The following is a 14,677-nucleotide window of genomic DNA, read 5'->3' as shown; positions in this document are numbered from 1 at the left end:
GGAACTCCTTTCTATTTGGCAGATGGCCACAGAGAAAGAGGGAGCCAAAACATAGTTAGAGGGTGAAAAGAACATAGGCTTTGGGGTCAGATCAACCAACTTATCTAAATAGCTGCAGGATCTTCGGCAAGTGGCTTCCTGTCTCTGAGGCTGTTTCCTCACCTGTATGAGGAGATAGGAAAGAGCATCTTGCAAGATTATTGTTCTCATTAAACAAAGAGCCCAGTCCTCATGCCTGGATCTCCCGCTGCTGGTTCTCAGCTGGCTCTTTGACTCCCATCCCTGCAGCCCACCCATCGCCACCTGTTAGATGTCCAAGGGGAGAGCAGCAGCACTATGGCAGTAGGAGCCATGTGACCTCGGATACATCCTTTCTCTCAGGGCCTGTAAAATGCAGAGGTTGGGTTTATGTTCTTTAAGAGTACCTTCCAGCTTTGACAGGTTTCTCAGCTACATCGAGGTCAAACTGTGAACGCCTGGCTCTCCATGTCTGAGGACGGGCTTCATTATTTAGCAAACGCAATTCTTTCCCAAGGCAACAACTCTCCTCTTACCACCATAAATTACACAGGCCTTCTTGGAATGAGGCACGCACTGTAGCCTCTTCTTGGCTTCCTCCTCTCCCCCGTTGGTCATCTTGGACCTTCAGGATTCCGTCTACACCAAATTTAACCACGTTTTCTCATAGATTCAAAAAAATACAGGTGTAAGAGCAAGAAACAGCCCTCACTTCCACTCTGGAGTGAAAGGCCCGATCTGCCTGCCAACCTGGCCCACCCACTGCCACCCGATTTATGTCCCAGGGGCACAGCACAGCCGTGGTGAAGACTTACCGCGGGGTTTCATCTTCAAATGAGCTATGACCTCTCTTCCTCATGTATTCAAGTGCTTGGCACTCATAGCCTGCAAGTTTATCCTGGAATTCAAAATGAAAAACAGTCCCATGAGAACCTTAAAAAGAGGCGCGCAGGGAATCCCTTCTGGGCAGCTGCAAGGCTGGTGCAGGAACTGGAGGGCCACCCGGCTCGCAGGACAGGCGTTCTCGGCCCAGAGAGCTTCTTTCTGCACAGTCACCCTTCCTCGGTGCAGTGGGGAAGGCATCACATGCAGAATCAGGGCCGACTGAGTATTCTCTGGGCTGTACCTGATTGACCTGCACAATGAGAAGAAGGATGCCTGCCTCACAGGCACAGGACATTTTAGGGGCTGATGAGCTTGGGTGCTGGCATCCTACAGCTCTGGATTTGAGTTAAGACCTGGGCAAGCCCCCTCAGAGGCTCCAGGATGGAAGCAATGAGTGTAGACTTTCGTTCGGGATGAAATGAGATCATTCCTGTCAAGTGCGTGGTGTCTGGCATATAGAAAGCTCTCATTAAGTGCAAGCTAACAGTATGATTGTTACGATGTGCTGCTTAGGAATCATTTTCAATAATTCTCGGAAAGATATTCCATGTACTCCTCCCGACGGTTTGGCCAACTTGTCTATATTTTATATTCTTTGGAGCAGAAGCACACAGGGTCTTTTTTGGTACCCAGTTTCGACACATCCGGGAAGACATGAAACTAAGAATCATGTAATAAAAGGAGATCTGTGTCCTCTTGAAGATAAAGGATTTGCCCTAACGGTGGCTCGCCACCTTCACCTTGAAAGATGTCCACAGCCCACGAAAATGTTGAGTGGGTCACAATGTTTCCAAAAGCAGCATATCCATTAATAGGAAAAGCTGGGCTTACTTGTTAGTTTTTTTTTTTAATTTTTAATTTTTTTTGGTAAAGATTTTTATTTGTTTATTTGACAGAGAGAGAGAGATCACAAGTAGGCAGAGGCAGGTAGAGGGAAGGGGAAGCAAGTTCCCCGCTGAGCAGAGAGCCCCATGCGGTGCTTGATCCCAGGACCCTGAGATTATGACCTGAGCTGAAGGCAGAGGCTTAACCGGCTGAGCCACCCAGGCACCCATAATTTTTAAATTTTCACTCCGGTTAACATACAGTGTTATGTTAGTTTTGGGTATGCAATATAGTGATCTAGTATTTCCATCCAACATCCTGTGCTCAACAGGACACATGCTGTCCTTCAACCCCACCCTGTCTCCCCTACCACCCCCACCACCCTCCTGTCTGGTAACCCACAATGTGTTCTCTAGAGTTAAAAGCTGCTCCCTGGGGCACCTGGGTGGCTCAGTCAGTTAAACATCTGCTTTTGGCCCAGGTCATAATCCCAGGGTCCTGGGATCGAACCCCACGTCGAGCTCCCTGCTCAGTGGAGAGCCTGCTTCTTCCTCTCCCTTTCCTGCCACTCCCCCTCCTTGTGCTCTCAATCTCTGTAAAATAAATAAATAAAATCTTAAAAAGAAAGTCTGTTCCTTGCTTACTCTCTTTTTCTCTCCCTCTTTTCCCCTTAGCTGATTTGTTTTGCTTCTTAAATTCCACCTATGAGTAAAATCTTATGGTATTTGTCTTTCTCTGACTTATTCTGCTTACTTAGCACTGATTTTTAACAATGAAGTCCATTATACAGATGTTTCAGTTGCCAGACCCCAGACACTTAAATCTTTGGGAATATCTGGATGATGAGGGACATTTTTCACCAAAATTGTTAGTTGGATTTCATTCAGCAGCTTTAATCGAGCGCCTGGTTTGTATCCTCTGTGAGGTGTTATTGGAGATCACAGTTTTGTTGAGCAAAATGAAACAGGTTAGAAACACCCCAAGGAAACTGGAGGAGCTGGACTTCATAGAAAATTCTATTGACTCAAGAGCCTGTGCGTTCCTCCCCTCTAGCACATCACCCCTCCACTGACCTGCCACTTTACTCTTCCTTTGGGGCTGCCTCGAGGAAAGTTTCAGGCCAAATCTAACAGCTCCTGCCGTACTTGGACTCAACATAGATGGAAGCTCCTTGCTGAGAGTAGGTGGCATGTTGGTCCAGGATGATCCAGAATATACCGTCCCACCTGTCTCTCTACATTCTGATCCCATTAGTGACTCAGTTGAATATTTCCTGAGAATGATCTCGATCCTTAGTTTCGCACTTGTTAAATCATCACTCGTTAGGGACTTTATTATATTATAAGTTTATAATAAATAAATTTAATAATAAATTTATATTATAAATTTATATTATAGCATGTGTTTTAAACATGCTACAATATGAACAAAGCAGTTGTATCTCGCACTGGCAGCTTGCCATCCTTTGTGTGTGTCAGCATAAAATACGTGGGGTTCAGTAGAATAGTAGCCCCTTATGGAGCTGAATGTGAAAGGTAGAGTGGAAATCTTCCCTGCCGATTTGAACCAGCGCTGCACTAGCTTTCATTGTAGACCTTCTAGACATCTGAAATATCTAAACAGAATGAGATAAAATGAGCAACACGCACATATGTACACATTTCTATTCGAAATGAAACTTTCAGGCCCTTATTAATACCAAAATCTCTAAGGGATTCTTAACGGTCTGTCTTTCCTTCAAAGACAAAGTATATATGTGATCAAATTGAGGAAATGCATTGCTGGAAACTTCCATACAAATGCAGGTGTTTGCATCACCCGGAGAATTCTAAAACACATTGAAAAATTGCTGTCAACTTTCAATTGATGGAGCCGGCCTTTGTGCACCTTATTTTATAATTCAGACAGCGCCCCCACATCATGAGTACGAATGCTTTTCAGGACGGAGAACAAGCCAGATTTTCTTTGATGGCCTTCCATTTGGGGGGGGGGGGGCGGACAGATATTTTGTTTTGTTTGTTCAATGGCAAAACACTCCTTTCCCTGCTTTTTGCAAGACTAAATTGTCAAGTAGGTGCTCTAGACATTTCTTCAGAAAGAATATATTGTGACATAGACAAGGACAGATGAAGAGTTAAACCCATCTCCCACCCAAACAGGAATCCCTGGATCTCCAGATTCTTAATTAGATCAGCACTAGAGGGCACTCTTATGATGCCAAAATAGGAGAATTTTTACTAGAAACTGGTGGGCGGATGTTGGGGTGGGGTGAGGGGGCCTGTTCTGTGAGGAGCTGCAGACAAGGAACAAAGGAGAAAACATTCTACCTTAGGACGGACTGGCTGGCCAACAGCTGAGAAAACACTATTTTGAAAAGCCTTGTTTTAACAATCTTCCTCATCAGATCCACTTTGTTTCCCAAATGTGATTGGTATTTTTGGCAATGCAAGACCCAGGTATTAGGCATTATTTCTCAAATGAAAAGAATGTAAGAATCACTGATTATCACCACGTGATGCGATAAAAGCGCCTCTAGGCAGAAAACAGAACGTGAGAGAGCAGCTTAGGAAAATGTGTTTACAATTTAACAGCCACTGAAAAAGAAGAATTTAACATCCTCGAGGGGGTTCATGGTTGTGTGCTTGGGTCTGGAGTGTAGTGTGGATGCCTGCTCGTCGGCTGTCCCCAGGTGGTGGTGCTCAGTGGACCCGGGGGTGAAGAGTGGGCTCCCAGAGGACGGACCCAGAGGCTTGGGCCACGCTCTTGGCTCTGCCACCCGTGTGTTCTGTGATCTGTGGCAAGTCCCTGCCCCTGAGACACCAGTGGTCCCGACAAGATTACCCAAAGTCATCCTTCAGTGGCTCAAAGTCTGGGGTTGATGATCACAGGAAGAATTTCCACTGTCATTTGTTTATTGGCTACTTGTGATCTAAATCTAACCATGGGATAGAAAGTAATCCATGATCTCAGTAGAGATGGGACTCAAAGGATTGGCCAGCCCAGAGGGCTCAGATGCCCATGTTAGCTACTTTTTTTTAGGTTTACTGCCCAGTCCAAATATAGCCTTAGTTACCACATTTAAGCCATCTTTAGCGCCCCCCCTCCAAAAATTGGCTTATTACACCCAAGTGAGGTAGGTGATTCCTGTCTTGTGTACTGGGCACTGGCCAGAATCGCTCTGGTGTGCCCTTGTGCAGTTTTCTGAGGAGCCAGTGGGTGGTCTGGTGATCTAATGGGAAGAAGGGGCCCTGAAGACAAACTTGTCCAGTCTGCCTTTGGTCTCAGAGTTTCTTAGAACCACTCAAGAGTGTTTCTCTCTAGGCCTCTGTAAGAACCCAGGCTATACTTCACGAGAATGTTCCCGACTGAGTCAAATTCCTTATAAAGCCTTAAAGTGCTATAATAAACAGGGGCCTTTGGGAAAGCACTTAGTCCAGCACCTTTACTGTGTAGACGGGGAAACGGAGAGCCATCTTCCCTGTGAGAGGAGGGCCTTGCCCAGGATCACACAACAGAGTTGTCATGGGAACAGTTTTTTGACTTTTAGTCCATGCCTCTTTCTCTTACCTTGTGCTGCCTGTACCTTTCCCCACCCACAGTGACTCCAGGGAATAAGAGACCAATGGCTATTAACCAAAGCGTTTTTGATAGAGCTAGACTAGCTCTGTGTCATATATTGCATGTTGTATATATTGCATTTAGGTAGTATAAATGGAAGGGACCAATCCTTACAAAAAAAAAATGTATCCTCTCGAGGTGCCTAGGGTGGCGCAGTCAGTTAAGCATCCAACTCTTGGTTTCAGCCTAGGTCGTGATCTCAAGGTCGTGGGATCGAGCCCCGCGACGTGCTCAGCATGGAGTTCTGTTTGGGGTTCTTTCTCCTTCTTCCTCGGCCCCTCCTGCTTATGCTCTCTTTCTTTCTCTCTCTAAAATAAATAAATACCTCTTTTAAAAAATGGGTCATTTCTAAATGTTCTAGGACTGGAGACTGAACCATTAAAAGGTCATTTCTGTGGTTCTGGAAGACTCTGTAGTCTTAATACTGTTGCCCAAAGGCCAAGGATAAGATTGAAATCCTTGTCAACTGGAAGAGAAAGTAGGCCAGGAAAATGGTCCTGGAAGCCAGGTTTAGTATCTTGGGGGAAGAGGACTCTGTGGAAGGAGTAGTCAAGACAGACCCAGGAAACCTGGCCCTTTACCTGTAGGTGTCATTGGACACTTGGTTTGAAAAGCCGGTTCTGTTCCCGGAGTAACAAGATGTAACAAGACGGCGTAGTGACGGGAGTTGGGATTCCTGACACTGGTCTGCCATAAATTGCTATACTTCTGGACCATTTTCTGACTTGTCTCTTCCCCAGATGAAAATAATCATGCATCAAAGTTCTTGAGTCCTGTCTCTGGACCTCCTGCTCTGCTCTAGTGAATTCCATGCCTGATGTCTTCTAATCCTTATGTTGGCCTTTCTATACAGGTTGTTTTCAGGTGCTTTCTGCTCTGTTGGACCAGCCCCTTGCCATACTGATGGTTCAGTATGTTGAATGTCATTACTGGTGTGGGCACAATACTTGTCCCCATTTTGCAGGTGTGGGAGACAAGGTTGGGAGCTTAAGGCAACTTGGCAGGGTCATGCAACCAGACTCGAACCCAGTCTGTGCACTGTGTGGGCTTATTCTGTGGTCCCCCACCACGTCTCAGTCTTGTGTGTAAGCAAAGGTTGAGGCCAAGCATTTTAACCCAAGGAACGAAGACAAGTAGCTTTTTTGCCTAGGGCCTTAAGAAGCACTGGAGCCTTTCTCCTGTCTTCTTCATTTCTACCCTCACCCCCTCACCAGTTTGAACGGGAATCCTTTGCCTGGAGCCTTTTGGCCGTGGGCCCCTTTCCCATTTAGGGAACCCAATATAGCTTGCAGAGTAAGCTTTTTTCACTAGGATATACTGTATTTGACCTTCAAAGACCAAATGAGGATGTAGCCCAAGGTCTGCACAGAGGTGGTGGGTAACTGAGCAACAGTATACCAGATCACACCCAGGATGAGGGTGGGGGGAGGCATCCTAAGTGGGAGAAAAGGTGGGAAGTCAGGGGCCCAGCAACTCCGGGTATGGGGGTTGGCGAGAGGGTGAGAAAACCAATCCAGTGTTAGAAACTAGAGTGGGTGAATGGACCATTTGCTTGGCCGCTCTGCCAGAGGGATAGGTAATTGGTTCCTACAGAGTGTATTATCCGCCACAGATTTGCAAGCAGACCAAAACAATGTTGGTGTGTTTTTTTTGGTTTTTTTTTTTTTTTTTTCCAAACCATCCTTTGCAAAATCGGAGCATCTGTGTAGCCTTTATCTGGGAGTGTGTGGATCTTTCTGCTGAGATTGACAGCAATCACCAACAGCCCAGGATCCTGGCAGATGAAGAAGCTGCATAAGCAGAAAGAGAAATGGGGGGGTCAATTTTGCATCAATTAGATTTTCAATTAAGTTTCCTTGTGTAACTTTTCCATCCTAAAGAAGCGGCCATTGTATATTTCGCATAAACAAAGCTGTTTCCCTGGACCAGAAAGATGATCAGCTGCATTTCAACACGGCTGTTACTGTTTCGGCCATATTCCCATTTATGCATCAGCTCAGAATGTTGGGCTCTCTCTTAACTCCTAATGGTGTGTTGCGCCAAGAAAGGGACTAGAGATTGCTGTATTCTTAACAGATTTGGCACCAAAATAAATGGCGAAACTATTAGAGAATTGCAGAAGAGACTTTGCCCATGATCAAAGGAGTGTTTGGTAAAACTAGGATTTAGAAACCAGGCATTCTGATGTTCAGGCCAGGGATCTCAGATTTTTACAGCATTCTAAAGTTTTCTACGTTTTCATTTGGATCCTTAATATCAAAGTGAATAGATAGCTTTATTAATTTTTTTTAAGTTTCTGAAGCCCTAGGCATCTACCCTGAGAATCTAAAGCCCAGGGGGCTGGTGTTACCGTTGGAGGTTTCTAGTTAGCATGAATCACCATCTGGATTTCCATGACCCCCACGTCTCCCCCAGTTCCCATTTTTCCAATGATATGTATGTATCGCCTTCATTTTCATCTTTTCCTTTCCTTGTTAATTTGACATTTAGGCCGTAGCTGTCACTTGAGGAATATTTAGTCACATCTTTTCAAACCCCAGCCCTGACGTGGTTACTCTTTGTTGCTTCTTCTCTATCTAGTGTCTGGGTCATGGTCATGAGAACCGCAGCTCCTTTTGTGCACCAACTGCTTTCCTAGGACATGACCTGCCGAGGGGTGATGAGCCCGATCTCAGAGTGTCACCCAGGCTAGCTGTCACAGAACACTATAGCATACAGTGAGAAAAACTCTTCGTGTTTTTACAGCATTGCCAAGTGCAAGCATGTGGAGTTCTAGGGACAACAAATGGCCCAGCTGAAAAGAAGTCTGTGTTACAGCCTTTGGGCGGGGGGCCGGGCTTCCACAAGGCAAATTTGCTAATGCAAATAATGGTGGCCCCTCCAATCAAAGAGAATTCTTTCTAATTCAGTTGTTGAATCTGATGCCATTGGATATGTTCTCTTTACATAAATAAAGACATAAATAAAAAGGGGGAGAAACTCTTTTCTAAGGCTAATAACATACAGTACATTTCTGTGGAACTCTTGTCCACAAAGATGGCTTAAAAAAATCTTCCATGAGATTGTAAATTTCCTGAAGGCAGGGATTTGTGTCTGTTCTAGTCACTGCTGCTGCACCCTCAACCCCTATAGTAATGCCTGACACATGGGAAACACCAAACTTGTTTGTGATTTGTTTAGTAAATGTATTTGACATACAATATTTGAGAGGTACTGTGTTCATTTAATAGAACCATGTATACTGTAATATGATTGCCATTGTAGAGATATCTAGCATCTCTGTCACATTATACAATTACCTCTTCTTTTTATTTAAAGAGCCCTTTTACGGGCACCTGGTTGGCTCAGTCAGTTAAGCATCTGACTGGATTTCGGATCCAGTCCTGATCTCAGGGTCCTGGGATCGAGCCTTGAGGCCTTGGGCTCTACACTTAGCATAGTGTGCTTGAGATTCCCTCTTTCCCTCTCCCTTTGTCCCTCCCTCCCACTCACACTCTCTGCTCTCTCTCTCTCTCCCTCCCTCCCTTTCTCTAAAACCAATCTTTTTTTTTTTTTTTTTTTAAGAGCCCTTTTAAAAGATTCCCTTCAAACGCCTGGGTGACTCAGTCAGTTAAGCGGCTGCCTTCAGCTCAGGTCATGATCCCAGGATCCTGGGATTAAGTCCCGCATCGGGCTCCTTGCTCAGTGGGGAGCCTGCTTCTCCCTCTCCCTCTGCCTGCCGCTCTGCCTGCTTGTGCGCGCTCTTTCTCTCTCTCTGTGTCAAATAAATAAATAAAATCTTTAAAAAAATAAACAAAAGATTCCCTTCAAGAACATTCCCAAAGAGTGTATGTGTGAGTTTAAAATGGGTTCATAAAGTTAATTCATTTTTTCTAATCAGTATGCTTTTCCCTTTTTTTCACCTTTTCTCCCTGTGACCTTTGATTCACTTCTGATGACTGCCCACCCTTCTGGTTGATGCACCTGTAACGTCTTCCTGGATCACCCTTGAATATCCCACTTCTGGCAACCTGGATTCTCAGGTAAGGCAATGAACTCCCAAAAATCTTCTCGGTGCAATCATCAGGCAAACTTTCATAGGCAGTTGAGAAATTTACATAGAAATTTTTTAAAAATCTCAAGAGATAATAGTTGCCCTGATCAGAGATAAATTTGGTCCAGTTCCCGTATAAATCAATTATATGCATACTTCTATTATTTGAGGATTTCTATTAGTGCAGTAGAATGAAAATTATGGTTCTGGAATGTGCTACCTATTTGACTTTGGAATTTCCTAGTACTGAGAATCAACATACATCTTTATGGGGGTTTTTTTGTCATTTTTTTTTTAATTTTTCACCCAGAGTTGTGTTACTTTTTGTTCATGAGGCTGAGTGCAGTGAAAGAGGTCCTAGCCTTTCTTCACTGTGTAGGGAAACTAGGCCATGGGGTAAGTCAGAAAATTCTAGATTACTTCTTTCTTGCGGCTGGAATGGAAGAAGAGCACATTGGACCCTGAATGGTAAGTCAGCTAATGGGTGTGTCTTGTCTACCAGAGCTTTTGTCAAGCTTACCAAGTACATCACTTGTTTCTCATAACATTAACTTCTCCCATAGTCTTAACAACTCACAGAACCAGGGAAGAGGGCCTTATGCCGGAACTGATGTTAAGAATCTTACACTGCTTCTCAAATAATGAGGCAAAGGCTCTGCTGCTGGCCAAGCAATTAAAAGTCTTTCTTAACTTACTTCTAGAGGATCCAGACATACCCGATGTGAAGAAGCGTTTATCCCATGAAAATGTACAGGCTATATAACTTGCTTTGGGCACTAATGTATTATTACATTGTGATATCCCTCGTCCTGGCTTAATACACAATGAAAGGCTAATTTGAGTCCACTTGAACCCTCAAATTAACAATTGACCCGTGCACACATTCTCAGTCCCTGCTAATATCAGAAATTCATGTAATAGAAGTAGTGTTTTGTAACTCTTAAGATGTATATTAAGAAAACAGCTAAGACCTTTTTTTTTTTTTTTTGCATGGAGAAACATTGCTTACTTTGGTGGATGTCTTGCATTTGGGGAAAGGGACTAGAGGGATGATTTATGTATCACTGTGTGTGCACTTTGAGTTTTCATCTTTTCGAAGAGCATCAGCAAAGTCTAATCCTTCTTTTCCTTTGGCTATCTGTGTTTCATATATGACTGATGATATCAAAAAAATCTCAGAAATTCCTCCTAGGTCTTTTCCATCAGGCGTTTCCATGTTAGTGATGCCATAGCATTTGGTTCTGTTTGGTTTTTGGTTTATTGACATTTGTGTTTCACTTAGATCGCCATCACTTGAGGGAAAGGGTAAGGAATGAGCATGACCGAGTGACAGATCATTTTCAGCCAATAGCCCGCCAGAAGTCTGGCTCTCGTACTGTCTTGCGCATCTGAGCCCCCTGATTCCTAATCCCCCACTCCTGGGGAGGAGCGAATAGGGAGCAAAGCGGAGGAGCCATCCATGAGTTGTGTCCTTGTGGTTTGGGAAACTGGAAGAATAACACACTAGCAAAGCAAAATGGAAAATGTTTATTGTTTTAACTCCTCTCTGACCAAGTTCTTGCTAGCACCTGGTTTTACTGTTCCTTTAACAGGTGGAGGATTTTTCAGATTCTAGATGCAGCAAGGTAAGTAAAAATGTATTTTTAGTTCAACTGAACCCCAGTAAGCTAGAATAAACAGACTTTAGAATCAACTATTGGTTTGATTTCAGTACAATGAATGGTTTGGTTTGGGCTTGGACAAATTCTTTCCCGGGCTTTTTTTTTTTTTTTTTTTTAAGTTTAAATCAGCTGAAACAAGCCAGGCATGTAGTCTCAGGTCTGTAAAGCTGACCCAGTGCAGAAGTGGGATAGATGCTCAGGGCCAGCACCCCAGACAGTAGTGGGTCATTAGCTCCTTTTTCTTTTTGCTGAAATAGGATGACACAGTAGTTTTTGCAAAGAACACGCCACCATCGACAAAGCGTTTTTCTCTGTGTTTCAGGCATGCCTGCCTGGCACTAGGCTGGTTGGTGGTTTAGGGAACAACTAGGTCAGCATTTCATCGAGGGAAAATCAATTATTGAAAACATCAGGGCTTTAAAAGTATGTAAATATGGAGCCTTGCAATGTAGAGTAACCTCAGAGGTGAGGGGCCTTTATGACAAGAACTCTGCAGCAGAGCAAATGCTAACCAAACACAGAAAAGTTCTTAACTGCGGGGGTGCAGAACACGAATGTTCGAGAACACTCCAGAACAGCACCTTTGCAGTACCCTCATATCGAAACCAGGGCTGAAGAGGGTAGCAAGAATCATTAGCTAGTTTGTCAATGTGTGCCCTAGTTGCTTGGCACGCAGGTTTCTAAGATCATGATGCTCACCAGTGCTGTATTTGGACTATTACAGGCTTGTTGGCACCAGAAATATTTATCATTGTCTTTGCTTTCTCTTCCAGTCCGCCGAATTCCCGTCCTAATACTCCCTGGCCCAAAGGGTTAGGGAACAAAAGTGGTAGCCTTGGGATTCCTCCACCAGGGGCTGATTCTCATTCAGTAGAATCGATGCACCACTTCTTAAATGCCCAGTTTGCCTTTCAGGAGCTGGGCTTCCATATTCTCATTAGGGCCCTGGTGGATTTGACAGCTGAGAATAGTAAATTCAGTCTTTAATTCCGTGGTCAGATTGCAGTTCCTTGGGATAAATGGTATAGACCCACATAGACCCCTAGTCATACAATATGAGTATGGGAGGGCATTTAAAGATTATAGTGGGGTGACTGCTTAAGCCCCATCTCTGCTTTGAGCCTTGATTTCCTTATCTGTAAAGTCAGAGAGTAAATGATCATTAAGATAATGGCCAATAACATACAGGCTATTATCCCAGGAATTGCTTTAACAGGGGAAATGTTGAGAATTTTTTTTTTTCATTTTGCTTTAAAATTTACTGCATGATAGAAACACGTATCTCTACTGGATTTGCTGTATCACAGAGTGAATCTTGATGTGCTCTGTTTTGATTATGGCTCTGATGAATTTGACTAGAAGTCATTGTCAGAGCAATTGATGCCTACTCTTTGTTTATGAGAAAGGAAGAAAGATAGAGATGGGGAGATGGAGAAGAAACGGCTTTGGTAAATGTCGCTGGGGCCATTTTTAATGCTGGTGGGCTGAATGATACATGAAAACCATTTGCAAGGCTAGGATATTTTTCAGCCACTAGTAAAATAATAAAGTAACAATTCATTTGGTAATCCCCACTGCACATGCAGTTTGAGGAATATACAAGATTATGATGATCTCTGCCTCATAATTAACAATTTGCATAAATGCTTGCTATTATTTAGTTGTCTGAATGGATTCTGTAATCCAGGGAAAGAAGGGAACAATCAGCGGAAGACATCCCAAATGTCTTGTATTATTGCTACACACATGCACAATTAACAGTGATACTAATTGTTTCACACCAGAACCTCATTTGTTTTTCTATAGACAGCAAAAACATTAATTGCCAGAGTGTCACTCTCTCTCTCTCTCTCTTTTTCCTACAGCCAGCCATATTATAAGGTCTGCAGTTGATTGTAAGAAAATGATTTGGCTGGATTTTCAGTGTATCATTCTGTGGTGGAGTTTCCAAGTGTCTGTTTAAATTAGCAATCAACAGTTCGAACAACCAAAGATGATTTTTGTAAGATTTTAACCGTCAGCCTCTATACATTTAAGGAAGAAAAGGGTGCTGACGTCCCAACCAGTTCTGCTGCTGCACTTGACATTCCATTCCACACTCCATACTCCATATCTTTAAAATTATTGGCATGAGACACGCCCATGAGAATCACAAAAGCTCGAGGCTGGAGGAGGCCTTTAGATCACCTGTCAAATTCCTTCACTTTTCAAAGGAGTTGGACTGTCAATCATTTGGATGTCAGGAACAACCATCAAATCAATGATGCCCCCCACTTTTTTTTTTTAACGTTTGAACCATTGGGAGCTATTATAGCAAATACATTTAAATGATAACAGGATGCTTTAGAATCCTATGACTTCAGCTTTTCTAAAAAGCTGAATCAGATTTTTTAAAAATATGCCTCCATAAGGTTACCCTAAACATAGCCATCGTGTTGATGGTAAATGTATGAAGGGACGTCCTACGCAAAGCACCTGGCAATGGGAGACCGTCAACCACTGTCCGCTCTTTCCTCCTCATGCACAGAGGACCCAGCTCACGTCAGCATGGTACAAGTGTCACTCCAGTGCCTTTAAAGTCAGTCTGTCCCCCGGTCCAGTCCTGACAGTGCCACTTTCTCGCAAGTGTGACCTTGCATAACTTATTTAACTTCCGTGGGCCGTCAGATTCTGTACATGTAAAATGTAGTCACTTTATAGCTTTGTTGCAAAAATTAAGTTGAGATCAGGCCTATCAAGCACCTGGCACTGTTCCTGGCAGGTTGTAAGCCATCAGGACGTGGTAGTGGTTATTACCACCGTTATTTGGCGCACACAGTACAATCTTTGGGGTACACACATATACACTTAACCACATCCACAAGTGGGCACACAAAGTTCACAAGAACATCGGAAGTCTGCTTTCCTAACAGTCGTTTTTGACCACCGGGTTTCCAAATCTTCTGGCTTCTTCTGTGGCCTCAGTCTTCTTGAACTCTTGGAAGGTTCTGGTGTTTTTGCACATCTTCTCTAGCTCGAAAGCATTCATCATGTATCTTGGTTCACCTCTCTTCTCAATGCTCCTTAAGTTTCCTTTGTTGGGATTTCTTTTAGATGTGCATGCACACACACAAACACACACACTCACACAGCCTCTCCCTCCCCCCTCATGTGTTTAAATGGAGCAATTTCCAAGGTCCTGTCATAGATCTGCTTCTCTTCTCTTGCTATGTTCTCATTCTGGGTAACTTCATCTCCCCACATGGCTTCACCTTTCACCTCTACACTAATGATTCCCAAATTGACCTCTCCAATCCTTAACTCGTTCCGGAGCTCCAGGCTAACTCCAATTTCCAATTGCCTGCTGAGCATCTCCAGGGCAGGATATCCTAGGAGGCTGAAGTGTAGTCTGGCTTTTGTCATCCTGACTCGGGAATACAGATGGGGAAATCGAGCTTCAAGAAGCAGTAAGAGTTGAAAACATGGAAGAAGGGCTGCACATTAGTTCCAGCAGATGTGAAAGGAGTCTAGGTTAGGAAAGTGGTTCAAAATGCATTTTCCAGGGAAAGGGAGGCAAGGTAACTGTGCCTTTCTGTTACGATGAGCTTGGAGATGTAAACTGCAGCTCAAACTTTAAAAGTATATGTTTTCTAGGGAT

The 14,677-nt window shown here is 43.7% G+C and overlaps 1 protein-coding gene across 3 annotated transcripts in view; it reads left to right on the top strand.

The window, feature by feature from the left end:
- Nucleotides 1-14,677, top strand: part of HS6ST2 (heparan sulfate 6-O-sulfotransferase 2) — a gene marked incomplete at its 5' end in the record, with an annotated part of 285,413 nt that overhangs the window by 195,595 nt on the left and 75,141 nt on the right. Inside the window, one exon of one of the 3 annotated variants that reach the window (XM_080795361.1) lies at nt 10,972-11,004. The exons of the other annotated variants lie outside the window; for them this stretch is intronic. Coding sequence (XP_080651487.1) covers nt 10,972-11,004 — 33 coding nt within the window. The remainder of the gene's footprint in view (nt 1-10,971; nt 11,005-14,677) is intronic. 3 annotated transcript variants of the gene reach the window in all.

Source organism: Martes martes, assembly GCF_963455335.1.
Source record: "Martes martes genome assembly, chromosome: X".
Taxonomy (NCBI): Eukaryota; Metazoa; Chordata; class Mammalia; order Carnivora; family Mustelidae; genus Martes; species Martes martes.
This window is presented reverse-complemented; position numbering and strand designations above follow the sequence as displayed.